Source organism: Acanthochromis polyacanthus, chromosome 19 (genome assembly GCF_021347895.1).
Source record: "Acanthochromis polyacanthus isolate Apoly-LR-REF ecotype Palm Island chromosome 19, KAUST_Apoly_ChrSc, whole genome shotgun sequence".
Taxonomy (NCBI): domain Eukaryota; kingdom Metazoa; phylum Chordata; class Actinopteri; family Pomacentridae; genus Acanthochromis; species Acanthochromis polyacanthus.
In genome coordinates, this window is record NC_067131.1 from 26628957 (window position 1) to 26642897 (window position 13941).

At 39.1% G+C, this 13941-nt stretch overlaps 1 protein-coding gene across 18 annotated transcripts in view; it reads left to right on the forward strand.

Moving 5' to 3' along the window:
* The window catches only part of rbfox3a (RNA binding fox-1 homolog 3a), a 600072-nt gene that overhangs the window by 261233 nt on the left and 324898 nt on the right, over nucleotides 1–13941 (forward strand). For 5 of the 18 annotated variants that reach the window (XM_051939181.1, XM_051939180.1, XM_051939182.1 and 2 more), the window contains 3 exons: nucleotides 135–287; nucleotides 476–568; nucleotides 687–1738. The exons of 11 other annotated variants lie outside the window; for them this stretch is intronic. In XM_051939181.1, the coding sequence (XP_051795141.1) occupies nucleotides 135–287; nucleotides 476–568; nucleotides 687–1007 (567 nt within the window). In that variant the 3' untranslated portion in view covers nucleotides 1008–1738. Of the gene's footprint in view, nucleotides 1–134; nucleotides 288–475; nucleotides 569–686; nucleotides 1739–11046; nucleotides 11133–13941 lie in introns of those variants that run through there. 2 more of the 18 variants (XM_051939184.1, XM_051939191.1) reach the window with 1 other exon arrangement.

The window sequence follows — 13941 nt, forward strand, 5'->3', positions numbered from 1 at the left end:
AAAACATTGTTATTTGTAATTTTATATATATCATATAAAGGACATTCATGGATGTTTTTCAGCACTACTTTCTAGATGGCTTAACTGCAAATTGATGCAAATTCTTAGTTTTTTTTATTCTCTGTATTTTTCAGGTGTTCATGGAGTTCAGCAGGATTGTGGGCAAAAACCTCAAGCAGGAATTCTATGAGAGCATCGATCGGCACAGTCCTCGTCTCCTCGAGATATTTCGATCCAAGAGAGGGAATATCGGGCAGTTGTTGACACATATGTCACAACAGACCAATGTTAGTCCATGCACATTATGTACTTGGCTGTGTTTTTCACAGGTTTTGCGAAAACCGCATATCATAGTGCTACTCTATTAGTTGTGTAATTCAGTCCAAGCATTGCTTAAATTGTTGAGGTTTCTTATTGATCATTAGTTTTTCATTTTAGTAATTTAACTTGTGTTATTGTGTATAATCCCCAAAAGACCACAGAGCCAACTGCAATCCGGACACAGGTGCTCAGAGGGCTTCCTATCATCCTTGGGGATAACCCCACAAACTTCTTCAAAGTAGGCTTTGTGAGTAAGCTCCTTCTTTCTTATAATTTTCACCATTATTTAATTTTCACCAGTACACTCTTACATTGCTTAAAGTAGTTTTTCAAATGTTAAATCTAATGTTATTTTTTTTATTAAGGAGTCTGATGATGATGATTGCTTTCGTGACCTCGACATTGGGATACTTCTCATTGAGCGTGAAGGTACTGTGTTTACATCTTCCCTGCATCTCAGCCCTGCCTCGTTGAAAATCATCATTGAGGGACAAGTTGTGATGGACAACATTCAAGATCTGCCAAACGCAATGTGCATTCTGTTTGGACTCACATATGCACTCCATCTGGACTACCCAAAGACTATGAAGCTCACATTTCAGTTCATCCAACAGGTATTGCTGTCATTGGGCCACACTGACCTAAAACCAAGGCTACAGACTCTGAAAAATCAGCTTGAAATGTAGAACATGTGAGGTCTACTGTGAGAAGCTGTTGACTAAACAAGCAAAACAGTCTCTGCTGACCTGTCCAGTAAACTAGACAGACACACAAAACACAAACATATGCACACAAACAACACAGACACATAAAATACCACACATACAGCACAGCACATACACTTAAATGCTGTAGGAAGCATTTTGAAATATGTTGCTTTTGTGAACGTTAAAATGTTCTGGAGTTGCAGCAGAAAGACAATTGTTTCAGTTCTTGTTGCATCATCAGTCTGTGGAGATGGAGTTAAATATTGTGCTGATCTGCAAGTCTCTGTTGGTTCATGCTCTGGCCTCCAGACATTTAGGCAGGGCAAAGAGTTACAATTAACACTGAGATCCTGTTTGAAATTTCTGGTACATTTGAGTGGGGGTTTCCTGCGAATTTGAATTTTTCTATGGACTTAACACTTTAACCTCAAGGGACATCCATGTTGTTTTCTTGTAATTTTGTGACACATTCACACACACAAACAACACAGACACAGACAACACCCACAGACTACTTGGACACATACAACACAAACAATCAACACAGGCGCACACAACACAAACACTGAATTGTTTCAATGATTAGAAATGATTTTTTATTTTTCTATTTACATGTGTTGATGTTAATCTGAAGTTTGTCAATACAAGTTTGGCTGTGTTTTGAGTGTTATGCCATTTTTCTTAAAAAATAAAATGCATTTGAGCATTTAGCTGTTTCTTCCATGCAATTTATTTGAAACAAAGTTTTTTACAATATAAAAAGAAAATATGAAAGGTTAATTAGAGGAAAATACACAAATTGTAATAAATAATGGGTAGCAATAACTAATGATTTTAAATATAAATTCAGTTTGTTTAAAAACTTAAGCTTCCATGTTAATACTACTAGACATATTTAGTTTTAGCTTGTGTAAAAACTAAAGATTCCATGTTAATACTACTAGACATATTTATTTTTAGCTTGTGTAAGAACTAAAGATTCCATGTTAATACTACTAGACATATTTAGTTTTAGCTTGTATAAAAACAAAAGATTCTATGTTAATACTACTAGACATATTTAGTTTTAGCTTGTGTAAAAACTAAAGTGGTATAGGGCAACGGGTTTCCACGCGAGTTGCGAGTAAAGTCAACTAATTGGGGCTAAGAGTGAGTGATTGCCTCAAAAGGTTGTGCAACAAAATATTAAGTTATGGGTACCATCATTTTTGTCCAGCCCTATTTCATTAGTTTGTTTTTTTAAATAATTATGTTAATCAACAATTCAAAAGTGATGGCTGATTTTGATTATTTAATTTTCAATAAATTTTTATTTATTGTTACTTTTGTGAGTTTCAAGTGATTTCAGTGAGAATTGTGGGTTTTTCCTTCTTTAACTGAGGGGTACCAACAATTTTGTCCACGTGTGTATATGTTTTTTTGTTATTTTCTTTACATGGCGGATTTGGTCAATCAGTGTGCCCTCATGGGCCTAGCACACAACAGAAGTAAGTGTGCAATATGATTTAATCGTCATATTATTCAAAGCTGTATTAACTCTCAAAAATTGCCAATTTAACAGTGCACTAAAGTGCCCTGTTGTACTGCTGTCCATTTCATTTGGTTTGTTGGTTGAATGCGTGTTATCGCTTTGACCTGTTGGCATAGCTGAGATGATGAGATGGCTATTTGCTTTGACATGCAACCATTACTTGGCCAACAGAAGACCTGTGCATCATGCATAGTATAAGTTTAGTTTGAGCCTCTGTAAGAGACATGCTGTGTGACTTAACTTCTGCTGGTGTGAACTGAAAATGTACTGAATAAGATGTATTAAACAAAACAAACAAAAAAAACATTAATATAAATCAAAAATAGTGGTGAAGAATAAAAATGTCATGGAGAAATGTAGACAGTAAACTGATTCTGTGTAAAAATGCCTCCTTTACTGATGCAGTAGCAATATTGAGTTTTTTGCATTGATGCCAGAAAATCACATTGAATTGAATCAAACTGAATTGAGAGTGAGCATGAGAGAACACGAGAGAGAGACAGAGACATATCTACAGTAGCTGCAAACTTTGCTGTCCTGTGCAGAAACGATAATGTAGGCTTCTCCAGGGAAACAGGAAATACTACCTGGGAAACACTTTATGTTTTATTTACAATGAGCAAGCACTACTTTCCGGTCGAGATGTGTGTTTCTGTGTGTTTGTGTGCCTGAGGAGTTAGAATTAACTGCTCAAGTGATACTTTCACCTTATACACCTCCACATGAGCACAGCCACACCTAGCATTATATACTGACAGTCAATAGAAACTTTGAGGTAGAAATGTACACAGAATTCTACTTGTAGGGGGGTTGTAATTATTCATTGTGGATTTACTGATGATCTAGTGCCCTGGTAGTTGAGATAATGATGAGTTGTCATTTTGTCATGATTCATTGCACATGGGTTGGTCACTTTGCAAAAGTGAACCAAATACACACCAAGCAATACTCAGTAAGTATCTGCACAATTTGAGAATGGGTTTTGAAGGCCTATATAAAGGCCCAAAAAAGGCCACCATTGTTAGTCCAGTGAACAGCATCATGCCGCGTCTATTACATGAACAACGTCTCCGGGCACTGGGTATGGTGGAGGCCGGTTTGAGCTACAGTGATGTAGCCAGGCGTATGGGCTGTTCCCAACCCACAATCAGAAGCCTGGTCCAAAGCATGCGCCGACGGATTGCTGCCTGCATCGCAGCAAATGGAAGCCATACTCGGTATTGACTGTTGTGACTTTGTGTTTGGCAGGTGCCGTATTCTTTTGTGAAATTCCTTATTTTGAAATCATTCTTGAAACTTTAGATTTTTGTTTCTGTATGCCAATATGCTAAACAAATGATTCATATGAAGAAAATCCAGTTTCGGGCTTCAAAATAAAAATTATGTTGAAAAATATGGTCTCAAAGTTTCTATTGACTGACAGTGTACATGTGCACAGATGCACACACCCACAAGAAAAAGTTCTTTGTTTTCAAGATGGTACTAATACGCCATTTATGCTATGCAATGTACACTGAGAGTAATCATTGTGTTTGTCCATAGCTACAGTGAAGAAGAATATATTGTCATGGGTTCCCTGTGCCTCACAATCTAGTTCTGAAAAACAGACAGATAAGTCATCCATACTTGGCACTGAAGTTATTGATGGTAAAACAGAATTTCTGTGACAGCTGAAGTAGTGTGACAGGCATGATGTCACCCTTTGTGTACGGTGTTTAAGAAAAAATCGTTGCATTCTTATAGAGCAAGCGACAATACAAGACAAGATAAATAGCATAAAAAGAAGCCAAATGAATACTGAGAGCACATTTTTTGATCAGATAAAGCCACAATACATTTATTTCACTCAGATGAGGTCCAGCTTATTTGACATGAACCTGCCCAGAACAACCACAGTGAATGCATTGTCCCAACAGTGAAGCATAGAAGTAGTAATGATGACATGGGGCTACATGAGTAGAAAAGGTGTTGGGGAGATGACGTTCACAGATGGCATCATGGATGTCTGTGGTTGTTCAAAATACTGGCAGATAAAATGACTTCCACTCAGCAGAAGAGGAATAATTATTTCATCCATTTTAGATGGATGGATAGATAGATAGATAGATAGATAGATAGACAGACATGTCTCTCAATGATTCGATCATAGCAATTTCACAGTTTTAGAAGTCATTGGAAACTCAAGACTATCCTGATGAGGTCTTTACAAGCGTATGTAAACTTATGTCCATGGCTGTACCCTACTGCTCCACTTAGAAGTATTGCAATCACTGTAAAGTGATGCAATATCTCATTATTTGACCTTAAATTTACATTGGAGTCACAGAAGTATTCATTTCTGTGCATTCTGTGGCTGTTTTAAAATTTTTGCAAACTTTAAACAAGGCTTTAGCAGTCTGAGTGAGGAAAATCACAGAATGACAATTTCTTTACTATATATATACTTGCCATATAGCATTTGCTTGTCTGGCCATGGGGGAGTCATAGGTTCTAGTGCTTAGATGTAGGTTTTGTACCAAGATAGAACTCCAGTTCTTCACCTACACACGATAGCCAGGAACAGGATTCAGATGAAGACTGTGGAGTTTGTCCTGTTCTTTCACAGTAATGTCAGGCAAAGAAGGATCTCCTCAGTCTCTTCTTGGTTTATATAGGATACATGTCCTCATACTCTTTCAAAACATAATGGGCAGGAAAATATTATATTCTATTAAATTGCGTTTTAGATCAAATCTATAGCAATCCTAAAAAAAATTAGTTGTGCATGTTTGACAGAATCTTCATGTTTAGTGTTTCTGATTGTGTTTTCTCGTGTAATGTATTATTGATTTGCATGCTTTTCTGCCAGTAAGTATTTGCTGACTTTACTGTTTGAGTCCCTGATCTGACAATTCATACATGTTTTGCTGGTGCTACATAAAACAGTTCAATTAGAAGCGCACATTTCCTAGCCTTACACTGAAATCTTTGGCTGTGTATTAACGCAGACAGCTTCCTAAAGCTAGTTTGACATACTGCTAAGAAACTATGTTCAAAACTCGCAAAAACACCAGTAACACGAGCAGTTTTTCAACCAATCTGCTTTTACTGAGCTATGTTTTAAGGCCCGGTCACACCGCCCGAACTTTGCTGGAGCGTTCCTGGAGCGGTGAAAAAAATTCATCACCGCTCGTAACCGTTCACCACCGTTTAACAGAAGTTGGCCCCCGTTAAAGCAACGCCGTATACGCTCGGCCACCGCTGATGTTTCTGGAGGGGCCCTCCTACCACTCCGAAAGTTTTGAGCTGCACAAAATATTGCGAGCGGTGAGGAGGGGGCAATTTTCCGCCCCGGCAAAGTTCACCCCCGCTCCACCAACGCCCAGTCAAAGTTAGGCACCGCTAGACGCAAGTTCGTGGACGCTTGGGTCTGCTAGGCCAACACAGAAATCTTGAACGCTGGACCACCGCTGCTTTGCCAGCGTTTCCCGGGCGGCGATTGAACGTTGCACAAACTTCGGTGGAGCGGTTGTAAGCGTTTTACGAGTGGACACGGGATTGCTGGAACGATGTCAGGCGTTGAAGCAGCGATCCATGGCGGCGATGAACTTTGGTTTGGCGTCGGTATAGAGGTGTCGGAGCGGGACCAGAATTTGGCTATAAATACGGGGAGAAATGGACCAGGAGCTCATTTGGAATCGAGCTGCCGTTGAGTTCAGACCTCATCTATATCGGATTTGCTCAAAGTTACAGTAAAACTGTATCACCATGGATGCTGAGAGACTTGCTATGATTGGTGCACTAGTCCAGCAGCAGAATCAGAACCTCCTCAGATTGCAACAAGCTGTTGACAGAAGGAGAAGAGAGAGAAGGAGGAGAGACAGAGTTGTGTGGGTCAGACAGTGGATACTGAGAAGGCCTGAACATGGACTCGACTTCTATCAAAAATCTATCAGAACTTGTATCAAAACGATCCGTTCAGCTCCGTAGTCACAAGCGGTATGCCGCTAAACCAACTTTATACCACCGCCGAGCCAACGCCCGCATGCGCAGAACGCCGCTATACCAACGCTCGCGTCACCGCTAAACCAACACTCACTACCGCTCGGTACCGCTAAGCCAACGCCCGTGTTTTCGATTTTTTTCCCATTTTGTGCGCGGTGACGAGCGTTGTCGAAATTCGGCCCCCCCTCCCTACCGTTCAAGGAATGCTCCAGCAAAGTTTGGGCAGTGTGACCGGGCCTTTAGTAGGAGTAAAGATATTTCATTTGCCCTCGGCCAGATTTTTGTGTTGTGTTTTGGTAATTGTGGCAAGTTTTTCACATCGCCTCAATATTGCCAATACAGATTAAATTGTACCCTTGTGTTTTGAATACAAACACTGTTAGCCTCAAAAAAGCAATCACACAGTCATCTCTCTGCAGGTTCTGATCTCATCTGACTGTCTGCTTTCTTACTAAAAGATGCAAAGACGAGGTAGAGAACATACTTTGAGTCAGATATACAACATGTTTATGTGTTCCTGTTTTTGCTGGTATGTTCTGATGTATGCCATATGACTAACATGATAACTTGATTGATTGGTTGTCTCTACTCGGAAATCACTTGTAAAAGCATTAAAACAGATAACTCTGTAAAACTGCTGGAAATTATGGTGGTTTCCAAAATGTTACTCTGCAAGCACCTTGTCCAGTAGATACCTTCTGTGAAATTTTGCTACATTTCTCAGAATGTGTAGGTTCATCTGAGTTGCTGCTATTTCCTTGGCAACAAACCTCCAAAATACACACTAAATGCTGTCTTTGGAGATATATGGAATTTTTATTCATTGATTCAGTGGAAGTGGGCTGCTGGTCCGGATATTTCTATTGACTAAAATTGCCTTCAAGAGGAAAATACATAACCCTCTTGTCATTGCATGGTGAACATCATCATGGGCACTGTCCGATTTTCAAAACTATAAATCAGAGTTGTCCAGACTGATTGCTGTATGCAGTGTGCATGCAAGCTAGACACAGTATAACCAAAGCCAGTGAACAACACAAAGATGAGGACTGCTTAGAAACCCTATAAAATACTTCAGGGGCTTTCTTGGACCCCTGTCTGACTTTCACTGGTGTTCAAATAAAAGTACATCGATAATCCTGCCTTAAGGGCAACACACCATGACAGTGAAATTAGATATAACAAAACAGATCGGCGAAACACTGCCAAACATCGGCATTATTAGATAAAGTTGTAAAAGCAGTGCGACATATTCTTTTATCTTCTTGTAAAATGACTCATACATGTATGAAAGTCATGGATATTCATGTATCTTATGAACAATTGATCAATATCGTGATGCATGTAATGGTTTTGTTTACATTTCCTCTGGAGTTTTGACTTGCAGTGAAAATCAACTTACCTCAATATGTAAGAACGGAACTCCGACATACATTGAGGACCCCCTGTATAGCCTTTTGATTTGGAACGTGATTGGTACACAAGGTAATTTATTACCTTTTGTTGTTATTTGTGATTTCCAATCTGAATAAGTTATTATTTGTGGTCTCAGAGATGTCTGGTAATTTGGCCAGTGCACTATTTATTCCCTTTTCACAGTGACTGATTCTGCCTGGACTTAATGTATTCATATGGATTCTGAAAGACTGACTGAATAGATGGATCTGATTTGTGTTTAAAAATCTCATCATGATTGGTATACTCAAGCCCATGTAAATGCAGTCACTGTACATCCTAGTATCCAATTTTTATGTTTGTACATGAGCTTCATATCCCATATAATAGAAACGGGATCAGCCCTTATTCTAACACGAGTACTCCAAAAGAAGCTACAAAATTGAAATAAATCATATCCTGTTTTCTGTCTGCTGGCTATCTGTACAGTTCTGTAAGAAACACAAACTATGGCTTCTTCCTGGCCTGGCACTGTGGTCACTCTCACTGGAAACTGAAGTGGTGTTGGTCCTGTTCTCTTGTCACCTGTACGGTTCAACTGTGTCACACAGCTAGTTAAAGGAAGCCCTGCTCACATGTAAATGCTCTCTCCACTCAGGATTCAGAACTCTAAACTCATCATGACAATCCTATCCCATCCGCTACTGCAGCACTTCTTCAACCACCACTCCCTTTAGTCAATCAGTCAAATTTTATTGTTTATATAGCACAAGCCATACATTAAATGTAACCCCTAATACTATTCAAATGCAGTTAAAATAAAAACACTAGATAAAAGCCAAGCTGGATACTGTCTGTCCCTCTCAGGTTGTCCTGTGTGGTGGCGGTGACTGACTGTGGTCAAAGTGGGGGACCTTTTTACCTGGTGATCTCATCTCCCAGTGCTGCCAATGAGCTAATGGTGCACATGTAAATACAATCACCGTTGCTGTATGATTTGCCCAGTTCAGTATCTTTTGATGAAGCAGGTGACATATTGTTGATATAGCAGTAGGCATGCTCATGCTCTGAGATTGGAGGTCGAACCAGCAGTTATAAACCCATAATGCAGGTATGAGTTCTTAAGTCATAAAACAGTTTAGGAGTTTTACCTGTATTTATCTGGTCTAGGTGTGATGACACTCACTTTTTGATGTTGCATTTCAGCTTTGAATGGGTAGATAGTCCACATTTGGTGAACTGGCCTCAGATTTCATCTCAGAGATCATTTTGCAAGAACTTTTGTGTCCCTCTTCAATATTTACCAAATTTTAATTAGGTTCAAGCTCATTGTTCAGTGGTAAAAGTCCCTATGATCATTTGTGATATGACTACCTGTAAGCATCACACATGTATACAGTTTAAATGCAATGCTGACAACAATATTCAAATATTAATTTGAGGGTTTTTACATCCCTATGCAGTGAAGTTCCACACAGAGTAATGTGTTCCAATGCCCAGTGCAAAGCCAAACACAATGAAACAAAGTAAGTAAAGAAATAAAATGTTTTTGCACCTTTCACAGATACAAAATCACAAATTGCTTTACAACAATAAAAAAACCAAGGATAAAAACAAAAGCAAGAATGATAAAAGCAGTAAAGTCGACTGTTCTCAGCTGTAGTGGAAGACCATTCCACGGCTTTGGTGTGAGAGCTTGGAAAGACGGTCAGTGCAGGTTTTGTACATGGTTAAAGGGACAACAAGTAGTTTTTGTTGGCCTGACCCGAGAATTCTATTAGGGGCATAAGGCTGAAAGAGGTCGGCAATGCACCATGGTGTTTGGCCATGCAAAACCTGAGAAGTTAACACCAGTATTTTGAAATGAACATAAAAATTGATTGGGAGCCAGTGAAGATGTGGGATCTCCAGTTAGTTCTTGTTAAAAGAGGAGCAGCAGCACTTTGAAGGAGGTTTTGAGAGGGCTGATTTAAACAGGTGAGGAACATTACAATAATCTAAACAAGATTAAATAAAATCTTGTAAAATCATCTCCAATTCCACCGTGGACGCTATAGATTTTGCTTTACCTTTGTTGTGCAGATGGAACAAACAGGAAGATGTTAGCTGACTGACATGGTTGTCTAGTGGCAGAGACTGGTCAAGAATCACATCTAGATTTCTCCGGCAAGGCTTAGCGCAGTCTCTTAATGGAGCAATATGCTGCTTAATGAAACAAAGATAAACCTAACACCAGTTCTTTGAGCTGTGTTGAAAATGTTTTGATGTTTACCTTTAACTGTGCATGTGCACGTACTGTGAATGTTCATCAGTGTGTTACTGCTGTCCTCCTATATGAATGGCTAACAAAGGAATCTGTGGCACTGTAGTGAAATCAGTAGCCTTTTTCCATCATTTTTGCAGCACCTAATGGAGACTGTGTATTTTTACTTGATATCACTAATGAATATTGTGGGAACATTTGTGTGACATTTGAGTGGAACCTTGACTGCTGACTAAACAATTCATTTTTTGGAATAAAAGCTCCATATTGCCCCCATATATCAGTCTGTACCTTCAGTATTTACAGCAGGTTGTCTGTGGAGGGAATTTATTGTCCAGTTGCAGTCAAAACTCTTTCTGTAATGAGTCTGTGTGCTGGTGAGCTGACAGACCCACCCTGTTGCTCATTTGGCCAGAGTGGAGAACGTAATTATGATAAACCAAATTACATTAATCATTTAGCTAAAGGTCTGCTGATGTGTAAACAATTTTGCCGCAAGAGCTCTCTATTTTGGAATGAGAGATGAATTCAGTCATCACCGAGAAGTAAACAGATTTTTCACCCACAAAATATTGGAGGACAGTTCATACTTTTAGGAGGATATGTCATCCTGTATTACCTTTAATTTTTGCGTTATTACTTGAGATGGTGAGACAGTTAATATAATTAGCAAAGTTATACTGCTTCTTCACACACACACACACACACACACACACACACACACACACACACACACACACACACACACACACACACTGTTGGAATGTGGACTCCTGGTTTTTATTCTACGAGGATATAGTAAAGCTCCAACACAGACACGTGTCTCTTTGCCTCTTTCTCTCCAGATAATGAAACAAGCCAGCACAGTGGTCACAGCAAATCCAGGACAGTGACTCTGGTGTCATTTAAGAATCAATAAAGCAGCTGCACGGTACGAATGAGTGGAGGAGTGTGTGTGTGTGTGTGTGTGTGTGTGTGTGTGTGTGTGTGTGTGTGTGTGTGTGTGTGTGTGTGTGTGTGTGTGTGTGTGTGTGTGTGTGTGTGTGTGTGTGTGTGTGTGTGTGTGTGTGTGTGTGTGTGTGCATGTGCCTGTATGTCGCCAATCTGTCTTTCTGCGACTGTCAGCAGAATGAGGCTTTTTATGCGTAGCAATCATGTCACAGAGAGTGAGAGCCCTCTCTCCTTTTCTGACTGACACACAAATACAAATTTTCTAAAATCTAAAAAAACTGATGCACAGTCCTACACCTGAGAATCTGCCATGACCACCTAATGGGTTATTTGTTCTGTGTTGCTTTGTGTCCATCTCACATCACACACTCTAACACACACTAGCTGCTAGCCACTGCTTTTATTCTGATCTTCTCTACCCTGCATTCTTGCTTGCTGTCAAACACAGCACATGCTATTATTCATACCAGCACATTCACACATCGAGCTCACACAGACACACACACAACCCTGTGACAGACATTGATTTACACATGAAGTAAATGTTGGTGTGTGTGAGTGTGTGTGCATGTTTGTGATGATACATGAACAGGAAGGGCTCCATGTTTACAGCAGTAAACCTTCAAGCTGTGAGGTTTCTCCCATGACCACAAATTCACCCTCTCACAACTGTATCCCTCATGTACATGAAAAAATGTGTGTGCATGAGTGTAGTGTGATATCTTTGCCCTATTTAGTAATTAAGTCATTTCACAGTTTTTGAGGGATGTATTCCAAATATTTCACATTTTGAAGATCACAAATATTTCCATTGAAATCTATAGAAATTAAGTGTTAAGGTAATGTTTTTTTTTTTCCTTTTTGCCTTTATTTTAAAGGACCGGCTGTTTTAAAGAACCACTTCTCATTTACAAACATGGCCTGGCCAATGTAATTTCCTGATGTTGCATACAATGAGCAGTGAATTTATCTGTTTATTATTCTATTCAATATTCTTTTTTAAAAAAAAATCAGGGATTAAAGACTATAGCTCAAGAATAGTTAACTTATTTGAGTTCATTATACATTCAGCAACTTCACAATACTAGCAGTTAATCATAGTTTCTGTACAAAATATAATAGTGATAAGAATACCACTACAATGGTAAATAAATCTTGTATTTTTGCATATTTCTCACACTTAAATATTCCAGATCATCCAACTAACTTTTGTATTTATTGACTATTAGACAGAGATAACCCATAAAACACAAAATTGAATTTTTAAATTTTGGTTTATTGAGGAAATCTTGAAAACTTATATCACCCCTGTGAAATGCTAATGATATGTGTGTGATGGTATGGGGTTGCATTAGTGAAAACGTTAGCCCTTCAACAGACTGGTGACCTGTCCAGGATGTCCCCTGGATTCACCCCAAGTCAGCTGGGATAGACTCCACCCCACTGCGAACATAATGAGGATTAAGCGGTGTATAGATAAAGGATGGATAGTAAAAATGTGTTTGTAAGTTCACAATTAAAAATTATATCTGATCATGAATGCCTGTGGATATACCAAAATATTAAATGACAAGATGCATCCCAGTCTACAGAATCTTGACAAAAACAGGAATGTTCCAGCATGACAAGTCATAAAAGATTAAATGAAGAAAAATCCGACATGACCATATCAGCTGACTTAATTTAGTACAACACAATTGAGATATTTAAAAGACAACAATACCACAACACAATAAAGAGCACCTGAAAAAAGTAATTTCTAGCAGAACATCTTTCCAGAAAATTCTGAAACATTGGCATCCTCCAAGCCAAGGAGGGTTGAGTCTGTCATTAAACATCAAAGGACTAAGTATTCAAAATATGACATTTGGATCTTAGTAATAACTTGAGTACCGATTTGTACTGTGTTGTCCGACAGAAAGCATCACCGCCAGCCTATCAAAAGATGATGCAGTTGTTTGCAAATACAGATTAAAATGAAATCATTTAGTGATTCAGTTGCAGAACATCTTGCAGCAATGCATCAGCTTTATCAAGAAAAGCAATTTCATCAAATTCAAAGTCATTTATGCTAACTCAACACAGTACTCAACAAAGCCAGTTACAGGATCTATCTGGTCTTCACTCTTTTACTGGACGCAGGGGCCCATCATGATGATGAAGATGATTAATTAAAGTGATACAGTGGCTGGCATGCTAGAACATAAAGGGAATTATCAAGGTGCTTTCCTGTTGAGGATTTGTCTCGGTGTACTTTACATCCACCTAACAATAGCAATCTCCTTTTATGGCCTGCCATATGTTAGCCAGCTAGCATCTTAGCCTGAGTTAGCAGAGGCTCCACCTCAAGCCTCTCCAAAGGCACATTAATCTACAGTATACTGGATACATTAGTTTGAGTTAGCATTAAGGTAAAAACCGCTGGATGACTTTTGTGCACGCAAATGCAGAGGCACACAAAGATGCATGCATTCCCACATGCGCACACACAAACATGCCCATACGCTCACATTTTGTACCACCCACCCATTAGTCTTGCATTGTTTCCTCTGCCACTGACACAAGCTGATAATGCTAGCTTAGATTATTCTCAGCTCAGCAGTTTCAGCACCCCTGAAAGTTGTATGGAAAGCACTGAAAGTGTCTGAGTTTCTGTGTCTGCCTCTGTGGACTGAATATCTTCATCCACTACCCTGTACTTTTCTACAAACTGTACAGTTTTTCTACTTGTACTAAAGCATTGCTTATTTAGTGTTGGCTGAGGAGATGTGCTCTACATTTACGTCAGA